This window comes from Beta vulgaris, chromosome 4, assembly GCF_026745355.1.
Source record: "Beta vulgaris subsp. vulgaris cultivar EL10 chromosome 4, EL10.2, whole genome shotgun sequence".
NCBI lineage: Eukaryota > Viridiplantae > Streptophyta > Magnoliopsida > Caryophyllales > Amaranthaceae > Beta > Beta vulgaris.
In genome coordinates this window covers 48,886,511-48,910,353 of record NC_079205.1, presented here as the reverse complement: position 1 = coordinate 48,910,353, position 23,843 = coordinate 48,886,511, and the positions used below count along the sequence as shown (strand labels likewise).

General features: G+C 36.8%; 1 protein-coding gene and 1 non-coding gene across 3 annotated transcripts; both read left to right on the top strand.

The window, feature by feature from the left end:
- Positions 1 to 2,207: 2,207 nt before the first annotated feature.
- LOC125497137 (small nucleolar RNA R71) lies at positions 2,208 to 2,314 on the top strand. The gene has a single exon (XR_007273780.2). It is a non-coding gene; the product is annotated as a small nucleolar RNA R71 (small nucleolar RNA).
- Positions 2,315 to 7,251: 4,937 nt separating this feature from the next.
- Positions 7,252 to 16,230, top strand: LOC104890976 (threonine--tRNA ligase, chloroplastic/mitochondrial 2). 2 transcript variants are annotated; one of them, XM_010676603.3, is made up of 8 exons: positions 7,252 to 7,668; positions 8,844 to 8,990; positions 9,107 to 9,254; positions 11,017 to 11,270; positions 13,426 to 13,803; positions 14,675 to 14,983; positions 15,299 to 15,499; positions 15,610 to 16,230. In XM_010676603.3, the coding sequence occupies exons 1-8, from the start codon at positions 7,324 to 7,326 to the stop codon at positions 15,868 to 15,870; spliced, it is 2,043 nt and encodes a 680-aa protein (XP_010674905.2). In that variant the 5' UTR covers positions 7,252 to 7,323; the 3' UTR covers positions 15,871 to 16,230. The 2 variants fall into 2 exon arrangements, with proteins under 2 accessions (XP_010674905.2, XP_019104568.2); XM_019249023.3 differs by lacking the exon at positions 7,252 to 7,668 and having other exon boundaries at positions 8,850 to 8,990; positions 9,082 to 9,254.
- Positions 16,231 to 23,843: the final 7,613 nt, after the last annotated feature.

Sequence of the window (23,843 nt, the reverse complement as noted above, 5' to 3'; positions counted from 1 at the left end):
GGATAGATAATCCCAGCATCAAGCAATTTCATAACCTCTTTTTTACAACTTCCTGCATTTCGGGTTCAAACGACGCTGACCTTGTATACTAGGACGATGATCATCCTCAAGATGAATTTTATGCATGCAAAAGTCAGGGCTTATGCCTTTCAAATCATCAATTTATATCCAATGGCCTTTTTATGTTGTCGCAAAAGAACAAAAGTTGAGACATTTGACCATCATTTAATGCAGCACTAACAATCACAGGGCAATTTTCAGAATCATCCAGAAAAGCATACGCAGAGAAGGGGGAAGGGGTTTCAGTTCAGGTTTCTTTACCTCTACCGGTGGAGTAGCACATACTAACCGTTCATCCTCATGAGTGGTAGTACCATCAAGCTCGACACAGGTAAAAGCTGCTTCCCAAGCATCCACTTCAGTAGTCCGGATAATATCATCACCTGTGGAAGAGTAAAACAAAGCAAAGCCTCCAGTGGATCCCGCATAAGGGATTGAGGCATGTCATCATTAACCAGCACATCAATGACATCTATTCTGTAACAGGCTTCCTCTAGCATGGGACTTTTCAAAGCATTGGTCAAACTAAAAGTTACCTTATCATCCCCCACAGTCAAAGTTAATTTCCCATTTTTACATCTATGACAGCTCCAGCAGTATGAAGGAATGGTCTCCCTAAAATGATTGGGATTTGAGTATCCTCTTCCATGTCAAGCACAACAAAATCCACAGGAATGTAAAATTTACCTACCCTCACAGGAACGTCCTCTAAGATACCTAGGGGGTATTTAACAGAACGGTCAGCCATTTGAAGAGTAATGTTGGTACATTTTAAATCTCCCATGTCAAGCTTTTTACAAACAGTCAAGGGCATGACACTAACACTAGCACCTAGATCACATAAGGCTTTGTCAATAAATATGGTGCCAATATTACAAGGGATGGAGAAACTCCCCGGATCTTTCAATTTAGGGGGGGATTGATTTTGCAAAAGAGCACTACATTCTTCAGTAAAGGCAACAGTTTCTACTGCATTAAAGGCTCTTTTCCTAGTCAAAATTTCCTTCAAAAATTTAGCATATGCAGGTACTTGAGTAATGAGTTCAGTAAATGGAACAGTTACCTGAAGATTTTTCACTACCTCCATAAACTTACCAAGTTGGTGATCCAGCTTATTCTTTGATAGACGAGTGGGAAATGGAACCTTGATCGCAGGAGTGGTGGAGGACTGTTTCAGGTACTGTCTGCTTCTCTGCAGATGTGTTGGTGGTAGCCTCAGGAGCTGACGAAGTTTCAGTTATGTCTGCATTTTTTTCTGGCTCAACCGGACCATCCTTAGGCATTGGGGACCATCATAATGTGTCCACTCCTAAGAGTGATGGCTTGGCAGTGTCCCTTGGTTGCATTGATTGTGAAGGTAAGGCCCCAGGTGGCCTACTAGCAGAAGAACTAGCCAACTGAGCTAGTTGAGTCTCCAACATCTTGTTATGCGTGCCCAAATTTTCCAGTTGAGCTTTTGTGTCAGCTTGAAAAGCATTGAACCCCTTCTGCATCTGGAACATCATATTCTTCAACTCTGTCATGGCTGGTCGCAGGAGGAGCAGGCTGTGGAGGTGCTTGATTTCTCTGAAAACCAGGTGGAGCTTGTTGTGAAGTTGGTATTGTTGACCCTGTTGTTGAGGTGGATATGGTTGTTGAGGTTGAGGGTTCAACACATTAGTACTCCTATATGAGATTGGGATTGTCTTAACCCAGGATTGTAGGTGTTGAATAGGGTTGAATTGGTTCCTAGGTTGTGATTGGAAAGCATTGACGGCCTCACAGTTATTTCCCAGCGCAGGACACTCTTGAGAGTTGTGCCCAGATATTCCACAAGCATCACATACATGCACATTATAGTTAGAAGCACTAGCCATCGCATTAACACTCATATGGGAGGAATCATTACCTAACTTCAGGGAGTCAATTTTCTGAGTTAGAGTAGCTAGTTGCCCAGACAGTAGAGAAATGGCTTCAACATCATGTTTACCACCCTTTTTCAAAGAGGAACGAATGGTAGAGGCTTGATTAGATGCTAGCTTCTCCAAAAGTTCATACCCTTCCTCAATTGCTTTATCCATGAAGAACCACCAGATGCTCCATCAATTACCCGTCGTGTATCTGCATCAACTCTAGTGTAGAAAATCTGACACAAGTACCACTGGTCCAACCCATGATGAGGACATAGACGCTGCAGATCCTTGAACCGCTCCCAAGCTTCATATAGAGATTCACCAGGATCTTGGGTGAAAGTAACTATGGCATGTCTCATATCTGCAGTTTTCTGGTAAGGGTACCACTTGATGAGGAAAATCTTGGAAAGTTCTGGCCAGGTGGTGATGGTGGAAGGCAGCTTTTATACCAGAACAAAGCTTTATCGCGCAGAGAGAAACCAAATAGAAGGACTTTCATCTCATCAGGAGTAACACCAGCTTGCTTCTGAGTAGCACAACACTGTAAAAATCTCTGCAGATGCTGATTTGGGTCTTCAGATGGTAACCCAGCGAACTGATTGTTCTGAACCATATTCAAAACATGAGACTTGATCTCAAAATTTGTAGCAGCAATAGTGGGCATCCGTACCCCAGTAGGCACGTTATCAGGAGATGGTTGCGCATAGTCTCTGAAGGTTCGAGTAACATTCTCACCCATGTTGACAGTAATAGGTGAGGTGGGGTTTCTTGTGGGGAAGATGGTGGAGATGGTGTCTTTTGGGAGGGTGTCCCTGCAGACAGCTTAGCTTGTTAGTTTTCTTTCTGAGTCTACGAGCGGTCTTTTCAATCTCTGGATCGAACGGGATGAGATTTGGAGATTTCAATTTCCTGCTCATACACCAAAAACACTAAAACAAACGTGAGATGCTCCAAAGAACATGTGTTCTTCAGAGTAGAGGTTAGTTTAATACTATAATTCAGACAAAATAAAATAAACCGTCTCCCCGGCAACGGCGCCAAAATTTGACAGGCTAAAGTCGTATCACCTAATCAAAAATAACCTAAGGTCCACTAACTAGTAGTCAGGGAAGTCAGGATCGAATCCACAGGGAGAAGTTATACTATTGTATCTGAACTCTAATATTATACTAACAAAATCAGATGAATGTTGTGTTACTAAGCTAAACAGTAACAGAATTAAATGAAGTGTAAATATATCAATAATACTAGAATCATGATCACTATGCATACAATTCGGGAAATCAGGAAAAATAACCACCTAGTAAGTCAACTGTCTAGGGCACATGCAATTTCTCTCGAACATTACCTCCCTCAAAGATCACCCAGCCGCTCTCGCATAGTCAAGGATCACTTTGCCTAATAATTGAAAGCCTATACGGTATCTCTCCTCTCGAAGTAGATTCAGTATTGCAACAGTAGAAATATAAATCAGGCCTAACTTATAATCCTAGCATGAAGAATCAATCAAAGGAAACAATTGAAATACCGATAATCAAACTAATCTATCAACTTATTGCATACATAGATCTCCACAATTCTAGATATAGAACTACTCACTCATAATCATAAATCAATAACAAGAATCATATAAAAACTCATACTTTGAAACAGGCAAATAACTAAAAACAATATAGTTAACAATGGAAGAAATAACAAAGAAGTAAAGAAGAAGATTACGATTAATTGAACTATGAATAAGCAAAAGGTTTGATCTTGAATTGAAATCACAAGCAATAAATCAGGTTCTTGAAACACTCTATGGAGAAAACTAATAATAAAACTAGATAGGAGTTAATAATTCTGATTTTTCTATTTATACAAGCCCTAAAACAATAGAAGAAAATCTCGAAAAGGGCCTGCAACCATTAAAAATCTCGCGTCTCGCCAGCCGCCCGATCGGGCCAAAGTCGCCCGACGGGATCGGGCTCCAAAGAGTAGAAAATGCAAAAACTGTCAGTCGCCCGATGAGATCGGGCTGACCCGCCCGATGCCGTCGGGCGGTCTGAGGACAAGATAGGCAGAAGCATCTGGAAGAGCGCCCGACGTCGGGCCAAGTCGCCCGATCGGGCCGAAGACCGAATTACGACAGGGCATAAGACGCCCGATCGGGCCCGCAGCAAAGATATAAATCCGTATTTACGCCCGATCGGGCCGGGCCGCCCGATCCTGTCGGGCCGGTCAGCTTATGCTTCGTTTCTTGTTCTTCCTTTGCTCAAATTCCCGGAAATCATCCTCGGGATCTAGAAACTCGGCATCTAACCCCTCCAATCCACTGTGCAATCATGTAATGTAGGTAATAGCTCCAAAACCTACAATTCAATACAAAATAGCAAACCACAACTAGATGGAGAGAGATAGTACCAAATGGCTCCTAAGAGCACCATAATCACAACTTTTAGCATATAATTAGGGGAGAAAACTCTATATAAAACCATAACATCAGTAGCCTAGTTTAATATTCTGAGTAATTTTATTTAATAAAAATAACCTCATTTATTCATATCGGTAGCCTCATTTAATCATACAAGTACCCCCAATTGTTTACAAAAGTAACCATATTTATTCAAACAAGTAATCTCATTCGTTTACAAGAGTAACCTCATATAATTATACAACGACACTGTTTAATTATACAGGTAACCCTAACCGTTCTCAAAAGTAACTCCATTTCTATATACGAGTAACCTCAGTCGTTCATAAGAGTAACCCCGTTAATCATACAACGATCCTATTTAATTAAACGAGTAACCTCGATTGTTCATAAAATTAGCATAATTTATTCATACGAATGACATAATTTATTCATAAAAGTAACCTCATTCATTCATAAGAGTAACCTTATTCCTCAAAAGAGTAAATTATATTTTCTCATTTTCTAGTTTAGTCATACAAGTAATGCCATTTAATTTATGAGTAACCTCATTTAATCTTATAGTAACCCCATTTATCCATACCATATTAATCTCATTTATATAAACAAGTAACCTCGTTTAATCATACGATAACCTCAATTATTCACAAAAGTAATCGTATTTATTCAAACGAGTAATCACATTCATTCATACGAGTAAACTGATTAGTTTCTCGTTCATAAGAGTAAACTGGTTTGTAACCCTATATGTTCAAACGATAACAAAAATAACCCCATATATCCATACGAATAATTAACCTCATGTGTCCATAAGAGAACCTCATTTAGTCATACGACGATCCAGTTTAATCATACGAGTAACTCCTATTGTTCACAAAAGTAACCCTATTTCTTTGTACAAGTAACCTCATTTATTCATAAGAGTAAACTGATCAGTTTTCCCTTTTGTTATAAAAAGTAAAAAAAAATTTGTAAGACGAACATCCTTCTATTGTTATTCATACACATAGCTCCATTTGTTCATAATAAGGATTTGTGCACAAGGATCAACTTAAAAGGTCAAATCTCACAGCACACTCAGTATTTTGTGAAGACTCGAGTTGGAGATGAAATTTTGGCTTGATAGCTTTCCAACACCTAGTCAAAAGCTTAATTTTGATGAGAAACGAGTGAAATATGACATTTTGAAAATGATCTTACAGACTGATATGCACGTGCAAACGACCACACCTGTATTACAGGTGTGGTCGACCGTACGCAAGACGGGTTGCTCTTTGTATATTTACTCTCCTCAACCTCTATTCCAAAAAAAGAATTAAAGTTTATTAGGGGACCATGGGAGCCTTTTTATAGTCACAATTTGGAAAAAAAAAACACCAATACTAAAGTATTAAAGTTGAACAATAGAAGCAAAACATCAGATACAAACGTTGTAAATCATATGTGGTACAATCAAATATTTCTCAACCAATCAATAATATTTAAAAGTTATTGTAGTTTTTCATAAATCCCCAAAACCTCTCCTAATTTTTTGTAGTTGTGAGACGGTGGTATTACCCCATGGCACAATGGTTGTGACGAGGTAAATTTTTTTTAAAAGATTTTACGGAATTTTATATTGTATACGACCTTTTTAATTTTTTTTCATGTTATACTCCAAAACTTTATGAACTTCACACAAATACCCTTAAAAGATCTATTTTTTGTAAGATTTTTTGTGTAATATTTAGAAAATTTAGTAATATAATGTAAAAAGTTCAAAAAAGTCAGAATACAACGTAAAATTTAAGGGCACTATATGTAAAAATACATATTTTGCATCATTTTGTTTGAATAATAGCTCACTACACAGCCAGGTGAGAACTGAGAAGTCTAATAGTTTTTATAATTGTATCTCTGCAAAGCTTAGATAGTGCACATGCTAGTACATAGAGTATCGTGCGCATATGTACATAAATAACAAGCCAAATGAACATATATACATGAATAACAAGCTAAATGAACATATATACATCTCTGTTGGTACATGCTCATTAGTATTGGTCTTTGTTGGTCATAATCTTATCCTTCATGCTCATCATGCGTGTTTATGCATAATTTCGCCTAGGCGACGTAATTCGATATGGGAACTCGACAACCATATTTATGCAGTAAATAATAATGAAATGTGGAAAAGGAAAATCAAGGGAGCGACACAGATGAGTGTTGGCGCGGAAAACCCAATGAAGGTGGGTAAAAACCGCGGGTGGAGATGAGTCCACCAATCCACTATATGCAATTGTCATTCATAGTGAAAGACAATCGGTACAACCTAAGTAATTATATCTAAATACAAAGATTGCTTATTTTCGTATGAAGTATGTAAAGTACTATAAATATGAAATAGAAGGAAATCTCAAGATGATTGTTGTAATGTGTATATCTTTTTTACTCTCTCTTGCCACTTAAATACCCTCTTAGCCTCCTCAAAATTAGGTGCAACATGTCTCCAAAGATCTCGAAGACAACTTCGCATAATTCTCGAATGATCTCAACCAACTTCCTACTTTGACGATACTTACTCTTGACTTCAGCTCTTCCTAGCAACATCACGAATTACAACGACTATTTATTCCTTGTTTCTCGGGCAACAGTTCCATCTTTGACTTAGTCCAAGCGTCAACGTCTTTGCGTCAATATCAACCTGAAATTTTAGCCATAACAATGTGTATGAGTCGCAAATGATAGCTTAGTGGTCTTAGCATCACCTTCAATTGAAAAAAATTATTCATTGTTTTTTGATGCAAAAAAAAAAAAAAAAATTATTCAATTGTAACTATGATTATCATCCTAATCACATGTGTATGTACTAATTTTTGGTATCTCTGCCCTTCACAAAACTGATTATCAAAGACAGCGACGTCAAAAATCACAAGTTTTTCTGGTAAAAGATTTCGATAAAATCTGAGAGGCACCACCATGTTGGTCATCCATAGGATGGCGACCACCACACCCATAACTTTCTCTCTGTTCTCCACCTCTCTTCGCCTCCTAACTAAGCTCTCTACCTCTCCTTCTCTTACTTCTTCTCTCAAAAATGGCTTCTCATTTTCCACCAAAATTTCTCCCACAAAAATCACCTCTTTTTCTTTACAAAGTAGGCGTAATAATGGGTTCTGCACTTCTGCTATTACTTCTCCTGAATCTATAGAAACTTTAGTAGATGAAGATGAGAAAAGTTTGGAGGAGGGAAGTTTTTCTGAGGTTAGAGTTAAGCTTCCCACTAATGAATCTTCTGAAAAGCTTTTGAGGGTTCGTCATACGGTAAGTTTTCATTGCTTTGTTTAGTGGTTTAGTTTTGTATTTTATTTTTTGGGTTGTAATTTCTTCTTTTGAAACTTAATTGATGAAAAAAAGATGGAATATGAATGGGTATTTTTGGTTTTCTGTTTTTGATTGCTGAAACAGGGGAAGTAGATGGGTGAATTAAGATTTGGGTATCCAATTTGGTATGAAGTTTGAAAAAGGTTGAAACTTGAATGGGTACTTAATGTTCTTGTTATCTGAATTGTACCATTGATTAATTGTGAAGAGTGGACGGAAGTTTGATTGTATTGAGTTTGTGGTACCCAGTTGGATGAATTTCGTGAAGTATACATGGAAACATGAAATAGGTATATTTGGCCTTTTGTATTTTTATTGCTAAAATGAGTGTATTTGGGTTCTTATATTTTGGTGTTTGGTAGGATGACATGTGTGAAACGAAGGTGCAAACTTGAGATGGGGGGTTCTCCGGCTCAGGCCTATAACCTCTTGATAGTTGATTCAAAATTCTTTGGTATCTTACTTACATTTTGGGTAGTCACTGGACCAATTTTTTGTTGGAAGCTTGCAATGGCTGGAGGACCGGAGTTTTCAAGTTTGGGATTTAAAAGTTTTCTTAGGGTGCGTTCTTTTCACCTTAAAAAAATAAGTTTCAGGATAGATGAGTTCCGATAAGTTCTAGTAAGGTGTTAATATAAGTTTCAGTAAGTTCCCGAAAGTTATGACAAGTTAAGATAAGTTTAGCTCAGCAAAATTGGTGAAGAAAATGCACCCTTATATAAACTAGGTCAATATAATACATGACTTCTAAATTGAGTTCTCGTTTGCTATTTAAATTGAGGATATATGATTAGGTAAAAAAGAACACAAATCTTGGGGTGTTTCCTAGACCCATCTGAGTTGCTGTGCACTAGTAGAATGTAGCTCTGTTTGTATGAGATTATGACTGCTCATCTTTCTTATGATGGAATTTGTTTGCACTATGTGCAAATATGTACGAAATTGACATGCTTACTCTCTTACTTTACCACTAACTAGGCTAGTTGACCTCCGTGTCCATTCTACATAAAGTCGTTATTTCTAGAAGGCTTATTTTTTTTTGGTCAGCTCTGGCATTGTGTTGCTAATTAATTTTTACTGGTTAAGGGGAGTAATGCTGGTATACTTGTTTGCAGTGTGCACATGTGATGGCCATGGCTGTTCAGAAGCTGTACCCGGATGCCAAAGTGACAATTGGGCCATGGATCGATAATGGATTTTATTATGATTTCGATATGGATCCTATAACTGATAAAGACCTGAAGAGAATTAAGAAGGAAATGGTTAGTTAAGAACTGTTTATCTATCAAATTCTTAACCATAGTTACTTCTAGCTGGGTAAAATATTTATTAGTTTATGGTTTCATGGTACAGAATTTATTTCTTACATCGTCTGTAGGACCGCATTATTGGTCGAAACTTACCGCTAGTGAGAGAAGAAGTTTCCCGGGATGAAGCCCAAAAGAGAATAATGGCTCAGAATGAACCTTACAAGTTGGAGATTTTGGACAGCATTAAAGAAGAACCCATTACAGTATATCATATTGGTAAGCTTTTGTGAAAAAGTACGAGCGTTCATGATTGCTTTTTCTTTTTGTTTTCAGTTGTGACATTTTCTCCTATATGCGGTTAATCTTTTGCTAGTAGAAACTTCAATTTATTTTTTGGTTTAGGTATGAAAAATATGACATGCTTGCAGCTGTATTTGCATTTGCTATCATGGATATCTTCAGTGAATGTTGCTGGCATTGGTCCCTTTAATAGTCTGGCCTTTTTCTATGGATAATATTCTCTTCAAACATCCTCTCAAAATTGAAAAAAAGATTAATCTTCTCTTCGATGTGACCACTACAGAAATCTGTAACACTTGGAGACCATCTTCAAGTTAATCTGTCGTGTCAGTTTCATTTACCGACATTCAGTGCATTGATTTAGATAGCTGTTGAGGCAAAGCAGAAAGCTTTCTGATATGTGTCTTACTAGCTTCTTTTCTCTTATTCTACTGTTTCTCCATTTATGTTACAGTTTAGCTCCTCCAAATCTCGAGGTTACAGCATGGAAGTGCGATTCTAGTAGTTTATTTTTCTGTAATTCCTTCGTCAATTATTTGTGGGACAAACACATCATCTAGAGTTCTAGACACATACCTCCGTGCGTTCTTTTTTAGAAAACCAATTGTCCCTACAAGGGTGCAGGGTGGCAGTGTTGTGTAAGCTTGAAACTCATGGTAGGCTGTATTTCTGCTAACTGAATTGCTCTATCTTTCCAGTTCTACTTGTGCCCTGCTGTCTGCTCTACAAAGGGTTGTTAGTTCGGAAAGTGTCAGGCAGTTTAAAGCAGCTAACTTTCTTTTGCATAAGCCTCACAGGTGAAAGTGAAACTGGGTGGGTTTTTGATTGTATTACGAGGGATAAGGATTATAAGATCCTTTACAGTAGTGTAGTTTTGGTGTTTCTCTGGGTAGTATGCGTAAAGATGAACAAGGTTAAAGATTGTGGTCTCTTGCGGGATCGGGCTATCTTCCTAGCATCACTTTGGGCCTATTTTGTTTTGGGGTCTTTTCAGGGTCTCTTTCTTTGTTTTGCAGTTTTATTTGTATGCACTTTGAGTTTTCTTTCTGTTTGGTTAGTCCTTTGCTAATGAGTTTAACGTTGAACTTTGAACACTATAAGGTGGTATCTTCCTTTTGCTTCCAGTAGGAGGTGTTTGGCATCTTCACTGTGATAATTCTTTTGTACACTGATTTTTCTCTTTCTGAATATCTTTCTTCTGTCTGACTCATTCATCTTCTTGGTAGCATAAAATGTGGAAAAATAATTTAGACAACTCTCTCTGGCTATCCATTCTGTCATAACTCATATGGTTTTAAATCCGTCATTTTCCATTTGACATAGCTAGATAATCGAGCTAAGAATCGGTGAAGACAACTTTACTTAATAAGCTTGGAAAATGCCATCATCAATTTTGAGTGTCACTGCTTCTGCTTGGTTTGCATCTGCTGAATCTGTTATCCTTATGAAATTTATTATCAGAGTTGTTATAATTGTATAACTTTGGTTATGGTGCGGAATTCTTTAGAGCAATTTGATGAAATTGCTGAAGTTTGAGAAATTTTGTCAATATGAAAATTTGCTAAGTATTCCTGTGCTATCCAGTTATGAAGCTATGATGATTGTGTGTTTGATATGTCTTGCATAAAATACTTCTGTGCCTTTCGAGCTTAAAATGGTTTTGTGCAATGTAGTTTATGCTCTTGGTATATTTTCTTACTTTGTTGTCTTGTAATGTATTCACTCTATCTACTTGTAGGGGATGAATGGTGGGACCTTTGTGCTGGGCCACATGTTGAATCTACTGGAACTATTAATAGGAGAGCCATTGAACTTGAATCTGTTGCTGGTGCTTACTGGAGAGGAGATGTAAAGAGGCCAATGCTACAAAGGATTTATGGCACAGCATGGGAAAATGAAGAGCAGCTGAAAGCTTACCTGCATTTCAAAGCAGAAGCTCTACGGCGAGACCACAGGCGTCTTGGCCAAGATCTTGACCTCTTTTCCATACAGGTATCCAAAGTCTATTGCTTCTTGCTTTTCTAAGATTATCTAGAGATGTTTCAGTTCATGCATTTGCTAAGAACCAAGATGACTCTAAGCTAATTTCTCAGCATAACAACAAATTTAGAGGAATTAAGAATAATACTAATGAATATTGAAAGATAAAACTACTAAGATTTGATTGTATTGATGATAAACACCGATTACAACCTAACCAACATTCGAGAGGTTGAAGCTCTCCCAAATAACCATTTACCTCACTCCACTCATCAATTTTCAAGATCCTTTTCTCTTCTAACTCCTCTATATTTATACTACTCCCCTTAGCAAACTACCCAACTTATTCCCCAAGTAAACTGAAGAGATAATATCTAAAATACCCTTCCCCCTACAATATTAGTTCTTAGCAGCATTATCCTTTATTTTCCTCACATTGTGTCTGTTTGGAAGATTTTATTTATCCTGTTTACTAGTTATTGATTGTAGACTTGTAGCTCCATTCGGAAAGCTTATAGTATGATTTTCTCTTAAATGCTGATGCTGGAAGCAAGATTTCATTTTCATATCTTTCTGCCAATTGCTAATAAGGGGCATCAAGTGTTACGGATAAGCTTGGTTCTTTATAGGATTAAGTAGCTCAAGCTTCGTTCTTTGTGCTGTATAAGTGCTAATGGAGTTTGTGTTGAGCCGGAGTCAAGCTCATAAGTGTATGAAAGCTGCTTGATGGTCATCTGTCATATAATCACGTTAAAATCCTTAAATCTCTTTTGTCATAATATTGGCTTCTCCCTTGTCACCTAGAAGAACTTGATGGTTTTGTGTGCTCTGGTGACGCTGCATATTTACCTCCAAAACGATTGACCCTGCTAACATTCAGTAGCAACAGAAATATATGTTTCTTCTACATACAATTACTATTCAAATTAGAACACCCCTTTCATCCTCTATCACAAATCATGATCTCTGGGGCACCACAACTGGCAGCTGTTGGCCACTGTCAACATAGGCTCATAGATTGGCGTGAAAATTACTGACGAGGTTGCCAGTTGTGGTTACCTTAAAATTTTGACCTTATTACCATAGATCTACTGAAGATCAAAATTCTGAACCCCAGGTTTAGATGAAGAAAGGAATTATAAAGTTTAGAGTTTAGACCCTGTAGCGTAGGCTGAAGTTTGAATCTTCTATGCTTTTGGTTAATTTATATGAAAAGTTTAGGTATGGAGAAATTAACTAAAATAATTGTCATTGCTTTTTGAAAAGAGATTATGATTGCAGAATGAAAGAAACCCCCTCTTGCTTTTTAAGAACCGGGAAGAATCAGGCTCTATGAGCTATAACTTTGCGAACTTTTTTTTTGTAAAGAGGACGTAAAGACGACACTCTTTCTCCTAGAAGTGTATTGAGATCTTTTCTGCTAAATTTTGAAGGTTGCCTTGCACCATTTCAGTCATTAATTTGAAGAATGAGACTGTGTGTGTGCTTTCGCGTGGCTCTCTTTCTCTCTCTCTCTCTTGTGTGCGTGAATGGTGAATATGTATTCCCATGTATGTGCACTTCTGCTTATGAACACATTTGTTCATATCCATATTTCTACACACGCACACATATATGAGTGTGCGCGTGTGCTATTTAGTGTGGTTGCATACTTGCACAGTGTAGTGGAATCATTCATAACTTTTTTTTTGAAGTTTAGGGACTCCTATACCAAGATGAGAACACTTACGTCAGGAAGGGGTGTAGTAGTCTACATGATACCATAGAATTATATAATGCGTATGTATAAATCAATATTATGGACAGGAGTACTTAGGGTAGTAGAATTATTATCATCCTTCTAGTAGCTTGAAGAAGAAGATGGTAGTTTTTAAGAGGAGAAGCACTATATTTTAGGACATATAAGGGATAGATAAAGTATGCTGAATATTGTTGCGAGATTAGTTTGGTAATTGGGAGAGTGCAAGCCTCTCAAAAGCTTGTAGTTGTTATTTTATCTCACTGTATTCCAGAGGTTATCAGTCAAAGTTCATCCTATTTCTAAAATTAGTTTCTTAAATTCAGTCCAAGCTATGCCAGTTCATTACAGCATAGCACAACCTCATATAATTAGGATTGCATTATTATTGTCAATATGTGCTGAAGTATCATCTTGTGATGTATTCAGGAAGATGCTGGAGGAGGCTTGGTTTTCTGGCATCCAAAAGGCGCCATTGTGAGGCACATCATTGAAGATACATGGAAAAAATTGCACATTGAACGTGGATACAGTATGCTGTACACTCCCCATGTTGCGAAGGGAGATCTATGGAAGATAAGTGGTCACCTCGATTTCTACAAAGAGAATATGTATGACCAAATGAATATCGAGGATGAGCTTTATCAACTACGACCAATGAACTGCCCTTACCACATTTTGATTTACAAAAGGAAAATGCACTCTTATCGAGATTTTCCAATTAGAGTGGCGGAGCTGGGAACAGTTTATAGATACGAGTTATCTGGAAGCTTGCATGGCCTTTTCCGTGTAAGAGGTTTCACTCAGGTATGAAGTCTTACTGTGACTTTATTTGGATTTATCTTTTTCTGGAAAAAGAAAAATCACTTTTGTTAGCAGCTTGATTGCTCAAGTGTTAGAAGCTCTTGTGTTATTCAAATTATTCAATGAGCGTCTTCCTTTATGCTTGTGAATCTCCACTCCCTTTTGGCAAGATCCACTGTTTTGGAACTTAATTTGATAGCCATATTTCGACCTATATTAGAAGCTCATTGTCTATCTTTTTGAACTTTGTAGCTGTCAAAATTCATCAACCTGTTTATTATTCGAGGATTGTATTCCCCCTTTCTCTCTCTCTCTCTCTCTCTCTCTCTCTCTCTCTTTGCTTCTTGTGTCTGGGTTGTGAGGAAAAAAAATTTAGCTTCGAAATTGCATTAATCACTCGACAATTTCTGTTGAGTCTTTATGACACTTGAATTTTGAATGATAGTAACTAAGAAAATCAGATAATGTCTTAAGCAAGAACGAGGATACTGCTTCCTCCCTTATGTATGAAGAATCGATCAATGAGACTAGTAATTTGTTGCTTCAAACCTTTTTATGTACCACTATTTGAAGTATAAGCGAGGCATCCCTTTCAGTTTATATTTATGATTTTCAAGTCAAAATGAGTGCTGAAATCCCTATTATCTGCGTACCTTTTGTTTTTCACATTTGTGTAGAAATCAGGCTGCTGCTCCCCCCCCCTCCCCTCCCTTTAAGTTTTTGGTAAAGATGTAGTTTTGTGAAAGATTGGCCATCCATTCTTCTCTTATGTCTGTGCCTACCACGTGACCTCTCTGAAACTTTAAAATTTTGCTATTCGAAATTTACTTAGCGATCTTTGAGTATGGGACTAACTGTACTCACACTATTGTAGGATGATGCGCACATATTTTGTTTAGAGCATCAAATTAAAGATGAAATAAGGGGGGTTCTCGATCTTACAGAGCAAATACTGCTTCAGTTTGGTTTTCATCAATATGAGGTGAATCTATCTACAAGGCCAGAAAAAGCTGTTGGAGGTGATGATATATGGGAAAAGGCTACATCTGCTCTGAAAGACGCTTTAGATGATAAAGGCTGGAGCTATGAAATTGATGAAGGTGGGGGTGCCTTCTATGGCCCGAAAATTGATCTTAAAATTGAAGATGCACTTGGAAGAAAATGGCAGTGCTCAACAATCCAGGTAAAAACAACTAGACAGTTTCTTGAAAGAATTAAATTATTGGGGCACATATGCTGTTAGAGGAGCTTAATTATTCTGGTGATTTCTTTCTTGTCAAGCATGAAATGACTATATCTGTTTATATTATTAGTGCTAGTTTTTTAATTGTAAAAACTGAATAAAATACAAAGAAGCATCACGAGACCCTTCTCTGAAGGGGATTTATTAGTTTTATCGTTAGATATGACAAGAATAATCGAATAAAATGTACGTACGGAATTTACATCGAGTGATTAAATTCGCTAGCTAAGATTAATCTATGCTTGCTTATCGCAGGTTGATTTCAATTTGCCAGAAAGATTTGACATTACTTATGTTGACTCCAATTCAGAGAAGAAAAGGCCTATCATGATCCACAGAGCAATACTTGGATCCTTGGAGAGATTCTTTGGAGTTCTTATAGAGCATTATGCTGGGGATTTCCCATTATGGCTATCTCCTGTACAAGCTCGGCTCCTGCCTGTGACTGACTCACAGGTAAAAATTGATGAATCTTTATGCAATATTATGTTACTAGAATATGCACATTTTATTTTCGCGGGTGAATTTGACATCTTGAGCAAACATCATCATGGGTGTTTCTACAGCTTGAATACTGTAATGAGGTCGCCAACATGCTCAAGGCAGATGGTATACGTGCTGAAGTTTGTCATGGTGAGCGCCTGCCTAAGCTCATCAGAACCGCAGAGAAGCAGAGAGTCCCGTTAATGGCAGTTGTGGGTCCTAAAGAGGTGGAGGCGCAATCCGTCACTGTTAGATCCAGATTTGGTGGGGAACTGGGCTTCATGTCAGTTGATGACTTTACTTGCAGAATTAAGAAGGCCATTGAGAACAGAAGCTCGTTCTGACATCTCTGCTGGAGCTTTCAGAAGATCAAGGATTATTCTAAACTTTTTCATTTCAAACACACATAAAATTTCCCACAGATATTAGTATACTGGATGAAGGTGTCTTGGGACTGGGTTTGACGCCTTGAAGATTTATTTGCTGACGTTCTACACAACGTAATTTTCCTCTGTACTCGTATTTCACTATCGTATTAACTCATTTTTCGACATTAATCATAATATATTAAATTATCAAAAGATAGATTTAATAATTGCCAGTCTTTGTTTTCTTAGTGTTTCTATAGACAGTGGCAACGCTATGAACTCCAATTTGGTATTGTCCTTTGTTTCGGTTTTATTGCATAGCTGTGTTTGTTGTGATTTTGCATTGACCTCTTTGATTAGTACTATGGTAAAGATCTTCATTAAGGAGTTCTTAGATTCATGAAGAGGTGTTTTAGAAGAAACACATTGGTCTCATTAATTTCTCATGAACATTCATGCTTCCCCTTGCACAACCCTTTTCATATGGATAACTTATAGAGTTATAGTTACAGACTTAGGGTCCGTTTGGTTGGAAATATTTTAGGCTTGGAAACGGATTGAGGTAACACACTCCCTTATTTTATGTTTGGTTGGATTATCCATTTTTTTCACTCCCTTACTAGCCCAATTTTGATTCCCCCATCTTGAAACTCTCCTCACACCATAGGAAACAAAAAGTAAGGGAGTCATTAGGCCAATAATTCCATTCCTACATCAAAACAAACAAGTGTCTAAAGTAACACATTCCATTTCCATTCCATCCTTTCATCCCATTCCATTCCCTTTCCATTCCTTATTTTGAACCAAACGACCCCTTACAGTATTACAAAAAGACTATGACCCGATTATTAGGTTACCATGAATCAGCATATTTGAAGCTGGCAGTACACGATATCCAACATCTGATCTGAAAACTTTTGGATATTCAAAATCATCTTTCATAATGGTTTTGTATACTATTTGGGAATTTATTCTTAGTAATGGATTAACAAATTTATTCTTAAGGTATGTTTGGCAAATCTAACGGTTCTAGTAGCTGTTAGCGGTTGTAGTAGCTACAGCTGTTAGGGGTAGCTGCTATCTGTCTACTAGTAGCTATAGCTGTTAGGGGTAGTTGCTAGCTGTCTACTAGTAGCTGTCAGCGATCAACGATTACATTAATTGTTAATTAGAAGTGTTTGGTAAAAATAGTTGAAATTGTAAAAGACAATAAATGACATTTATTCTAATATGAAATGAGCTACAATAATTTCATATGTTCGTTCAATAGTTAAATTCAAAATTTATTTTTTCAAAGGAGTTACACAAAAAGGAGGATACGACTTTTTATCTGCTCAAAAAATGTATAAATCTAAGAAAATATTCAACCCTCGAAAAATTATTACCCATTTTACTAAAATACTTGTAAAATATCTTATCTTCAAAATAAATATTTAAATTACATCTCTACTATTGATTGTAAAATAAACATTGAATTGCCATAAAATAAAACAATTAATACAGTAAAAGGATAAAGAAATAAAAAACATTGGTTAATAATTCTACCTTATGCTATTATATAATGTTTATTTGCTTGACCACTACTTCTAAATCTCAAACGTTACTTGTAGTAACGTTCCACAACCGCTACTCATAATCTACTCCAACTGCTACCCACAACTACAACCACTACCTTACCAAACACTCATAACTATTTTAAGTAGCGTTTTAATCTTGTCAAACCGCTAACCGCAACCTCAAACACTAATGTCAAACATGGCCTTAGTATTTGTGATACAACAATCAGAGAAGATAGTTTTGTATACTATTTGTTAATTCAGCTTACTAAAGTTGAATTAATGCGGAAATAGAGAGTATTCTCAGAGAGAAGCCTGAAGAAGAAAGTAAAATGTGTGTATTTCTTTCTCATCTTATCTTTACAAGCTAAGAGAAAAGCATATATATATATCAATGTAAAACTTCTAATACAAGTTTCTAACTAACTTCTAAAGCTTCTCATACAAGCTACTAACTAATTGCTAACTAATTTCCATTCTCTAACAACTTTATAACTTACAACTTATAAGCTTACAATAGGTGATTTACACCCCCTCCTCAAGCTGGAATGTGAGAGTCGATTAGACAGAATCATTCCAAGCTTGACAGTAAGAAATATGTGTTGCACAGAACCAAATGCCTTTGTCATAATGTCAACAATTTGTATATGAGAGCTGAAATGATTGGTGACAATAAAACCATATTGCACATTTTCTCGAACATAATGACAGTCAATCTTGAGGTGCTTAGTTTTGTCATGAAACACTGGATTGGCTGCAATATGTCTGCTGCTTTATTGTCATAAAAGAGAGAAATAGGTAGAGAAGGATAAATTTTGAGATCATTAAGAACTCCAACCAAACAAACAAGTTCACTAGTTGTGTATGTGGCTCATGCTTTTGTATTCAGCCTCTGTGGAACTCTTGGAAACAACTTTTTGTTTCTTAGTTTTCCAAGAAATAAGTGATGAGCCAAGAAAAATATAACCACTTAATGATCTACCTGAATAGTGACAGTTGCCCCAATCTGCATCACAATATGTAGTCAACTGGAGAGAGTTTTGAGTAAAATAGAACATCCCATGATGTAAAGTACCCTTTAGATACTTAAGAACATGTTGTGCTGCTGGAAAGTGAGGCATTCTTGGATCAAAGAGGAAGTGGCTGAGTTGCAACAGGATAGCTGATATCTGGTCTAGTCATATTAAAATATAGGAGTCTACCTATAATTCTTCTATAAACTCCAGGATCAGAAAGTTATCACCATCATAAATGTCGAGTTTGAGCCCCTTAGGAAGAGGAAAAGCAACAAAAGAGCAATTGGCCATAGAACAATCTTTAAGTAAATCAAGGATGCATTTCCTTTGATTTAAAAGAATGCCAGAAGAGTCCCTGGTGACTTCTATGCCTAGAAAATATCTTAAAAGGTTCAAGGTCTTTAATAGTAAAAGCCTTATGCAATTGAGCCTTGAGATATTGAATTGTAGAAATGTTGTTGCCAGCTACTAATTGAAATCAAACTCATGATGCATAATAAACTTAGAGTAATCCAACTTGGATTGAAAAGAACCATGATGAAGTAAAATTTTTGTTAACTCAAGGTTTTATTGTCTGGAAGCCTACCTTAAACCATACATGGACCTCTTTCGTTTGCACACTTGACCTTGAGAAGCCTTGGTATAGCCTGAGGGAGGATGCATCTACAATTCTTCTTCAATGTAACCATGAAGAAAATCATTATTTATATCTAATTGATATAATTAAAGATTACAAGCTGCAACCAAAGCCATAAGTTTCCTGACAGTACTAAACTTGGCGACAAGACTGAAAGTGTGTTTGAAGTCCTTACCTTCAATTTGTCTGTCCCCTCTAGCTACAAGTCGAGCTTTACACCTCTCAACTGAACTAGGACTGACAATCATATCGGGTTGGATCAATTTCAGGTTGACCTGATTCATATTCCAGGTCGAAAACCTCAACCCAAACTTGACCTGATTTATATTTCAGGCCGAAAACCTCAACCCAAACCCGACCTTAAATGTTTTGGATTGATCCGAAACCAACCTAAAAATGAGCTGAAATAAGAATCTAAATATCCAATGATCAAAACATTGCCAACTTAATTCAAAAAGGTACTGTACATGTAACATGTTTAAGTTTCAACATTCAAAACCATACTGGCCACTAACTTCAGATTACAAAACATAAATTCAAGATTTAACTATTTCTTCCAAAAATAAAAATAAAACAGTTCAATTCATTAAAAACTGAAATCTTCGGGTTTGACTATTTTCCATGGCAACCTTAGCATGTGGACTTTGAGCAGCACTTTCAGGTGGACTTGGAGTTGGAGTATCATCAACTTTGAGAGCCATGACTTTCTCACATAGATCGTCCATTTGAGGATTTATTTTTGCTACATTAAGATGCATAAAATAGAAGTAATTAATATTATTATTTGCTAAGCTTTAAAGAGAAGTAATTTTGCTGAAATTTACAAAACTTACTTTCACCATAAGTCCAATCCTTAAGGCAGATTATAGCTTCAGTAGTAGACGACTTTAATGGGCTCCTATAACAATCAAGAACTCGACCACCGGTACTGAAGGCTCGCGTAGTTTTACCCATACGCAGCAATATATCACGTAAAAAGAAAAGGAAAATATAAAATAGACATATTGCTGCGGTTTCGGCTAGAAACCGCAGCAATAGATGTCAACGTGAAAATTTTCAAACTTAAGTTGACTTTTTGACCAACTGTATTGTTGCTATTTCAGTAAGAACCGCAGCAATATATTAAAATATTAGTTTTTTTTATTAATATTTGAACCTATTGCTGCAGTTCCTACTTAAAGCCGCAGCAATAGGATGATTTAAAATAGGATGCACGACCCAATTAGGGTTTTATTTTCTTCCTTTTAACAACTCCTCCCAGCCGTTTTTTTAAACCCTCTCTCCTCACTCTCCCTCTCATTTCCTCTGCATCAGTTAAAAAAAAAATTACGCTCTCCTCACTCTCTTTCTCCTCTCTCTCCTCACACACTCATTTGCTCCTCATCGACGACGACATGTCTCCGTCGCCAAGTAAAATCCGAACACGCTTACTTTTACTGCGGTAGTGGTCGTCTAGTTTGATGTCGCACGTCTACTGCGGCGGTCGTCTCTCCGTCGTGCTTCCCATCGTCAGATCTTAAGTGACGCTGATAGCCATCATCGTCGTATGTCTTTAGACCTCGGCGAAATTCTTAGCCTCGTTTCCTTTAGATCTCAAGCGCGTCGCCTCGAATTTCAGCCCTCTTCCTCCGTCGCAAGAAGCAGCGTGTAAGGTCTTCCATGTCTCCGTCGCGAGAAGCAGCGCGTCGCCTCGTACGGGTGGTGGTTCGTTTGCATTCCGTTCGTCTCCACCACCGGCGTTCGTGGGTTTCATGATTCAATGATGTTTTCCCTTTTTTTCTTTAATTTTTAATTTTTTGTCAATTCTCTGTACTTCTGTTTCATTTTAGATATTTGTATATCTCTATTTTTTCTTTTTCATTTTTTTTAATTTTTTTTTGCTTATTAGTCTGTTTTCGTTTTTTTTATATTTTGTAATTAGGGTTTGTAAAATATTATTTTTATTAAATATATGGCAGTTTGGGTTAGTTACTTTTGTGTTGTTATTGTACTGCAATAGTCTCCTTGGATGCGTATATGACTATCAAAAATTTACGCCTTGAGTAATGAATTTTTTTTTTGTTTTACCTGCCCTGCGTATATTGCTGCGGTTTTGAGAAGAAACCGCAACAATATACCTGTATTTTTAATATTGAAAAAATACATATTGCTGCTGTTTTCTCAAGAAACCGCAACAATATATTGATTATCTATTGCTGCCCCCTTAATTGCTGCGCGAAGAAACCGCAGCAATATACCTGTATTTTTAATATTGAAAAAATACATATTGCTGCTGTTTTCTCAAAAAAACCGCAACAATATATTGATTATCTATTGCTGCCCCCTCAATTGTTGGGCGGCCAAAACCGCCGCAATAGGGCACTTAATGACCGCAACAACAAATATTTATTCTACTAGCCAGCTGATTCAGAAGCTACAGTCGAGATAGGAACGACAAGAACATCCTTTGCCATCATTGAAAGAACAGGATATCGCACCTCACATGTTTTCCAGTGGTATAAGATATCAATGTTTGTTGCTCGAGGAATAAGCTTCTCCTCCAAATACATTTCCAAGTCAAATTTCAAAGCCCCAGTACACATCTCAGAAGAGAAGCTGTCAAAGTCCTAAGTAAGAAAAAGAAAATGTAATTCAGATAATCATTTTGAGCACAAATACTTAAATAATTTAACAAAATGACTATAAGCTTTAGTGATTTACCGTTATAAATTCACCAGAAGTAATATCTATTGTATCTCCACCTTGATATGAAGGATATGCACGCCTACTTTGTGCTGAACTTGATGTTGATGCAGAAGTTCGAGCCTTATATGCATTATACAAAGTTTCCAGCTTTTCCTTAAACTTGGACAACTCAACCTCACCCTCCAAATCCCCATAAACCTTCTTAAAACCCCACTCTACACACTAATACTTGAAGCAAGAATCCAGAACTATAGCTACAACCATAATAAGGCTAAAACGAGCCCAATAGTTTGAAAATTTCTCAAACATTTTCTTAGCCATTCTTTGCATAAACATGTCAGCACTTCCCATTTCCTCTTTGAGAAGTAATCAGACCTTTATAACATTAGGGAAGTACATATTGGCCGCAGGATAATGTGTTCCCGAAAAAACATTTGTAACATCATAAAAGATCCTCAAAAACCCGAAAATCTTCTCTATTTTAACCCACTCAACATCAGTTGGACAATGTATGTAATTAGCATCCACCTTTTTCAAATGAAATAAAAGCCTTTTTATAATACAATGCACTCTCTAACATCAAATATGTTGAGTTCCATATTGTTGGAGCATCTTGTCTTAATCCCCTAGCACAATCAAGATCATTATGGTCGACAAAATCTAAAAAACGTTGTCTCCTAGCTTTGTGAACATTTGCAATACTTAACGGTATCCCTTAGCTTGATCACATACTCATCTATTTCTTTTAGACTATCTTGCACAACAAGATTACGAAAATGTGCACAACACCTCACATGAAAATACTCACCCTCATAAATCAAATCAAGTTCACCAGTCATAGCATCAGAAAGCACATCGTTTGCAGAAGCATTATCAAGAGTAATCGACATAGTTTTCTTATGAATGCCCTAATCTTTTAAGATGTCAGAAACTTGAACACACATATTCACACCAGTGTGAGGTGGAGGCATAAAACTGAAGTTCAGGATCCTTTTCTGTAACATCCAACCATTATCAACATAGTAAGCAGTCAAGGATATATAACCATCAGTTGTAATAGATGTCCAAAAATCAGAAGTGAGAGCAATCCTACTGCTAACTAAACCTAATTCCTCTTAATCATATCAGCCTTGATTGTGTTTCGTGCACATATTTTATGGCAGGATTTAAGCACTTTTTAATGCCATCATATTCAACAAACTGAAAAGGCAAGTCATGCTTAACAATTGCAATACTTAACAAGTCACGAAATACATCAGGATCTAAAGTAGGAAGCCTATTCAACATCGAACTAGAAGAACTAGCATTATCTATAATCATCTGGGATCTGACCAACATCCTTATAGGTTCTTTTCAAGAACGTTTTCAGATGGCATTTTAAATTACCAGTCCCTTGATGGCTCTCAGCATTGTAAACTTTACCACACCTTTTGCATTGACAGAGGAGGTTTCTTTGTCATCTATTTTCTCCAGCATAATAAAATTAACCCACACATCAGATTGTAACCTTCTTGGCCTCTTCTTACCCGAGGTAGAATCAGTAGTTGCTTTGTTCTTCTTCTCTGACTTGGCATGACTGACATCAGAATCAGAATCGTCTCCAACTTAAATGGGTCGCTCACATTGAGAGTCAACCATCTAATAAGATTAAACACCAAATATTCATCATAAATTCATCCGCAGCATCACCAAAAAAACCATCACTACATGTCAAGTCATAAGCTACTAATGGTAGTAAGAGTAAGCCATGAAACACAATAATCATTGAGGTAACATAGAGCCAGCAGATCATAGGTGTATACTCGAAATGCACAAATCCTAAAGAGAACTTAGAGAAGAATTACAAAATGAAACCATCATTACATATTTCAGGCTTTTCCCTTCATATCCTTATGAAATGGACAAATCTAAACGCTCGAAACTTAAAGAAGGATAGCATACTAGAAGAACTTAAATGTGAGCAAAAAACGAAAGTAAAAAAATGAAAGTAACTTGTAAAATTAACAGATTGAAGTTCAAATTCGAATTAAAAAACGAAATTAAATGTGAGCTCTA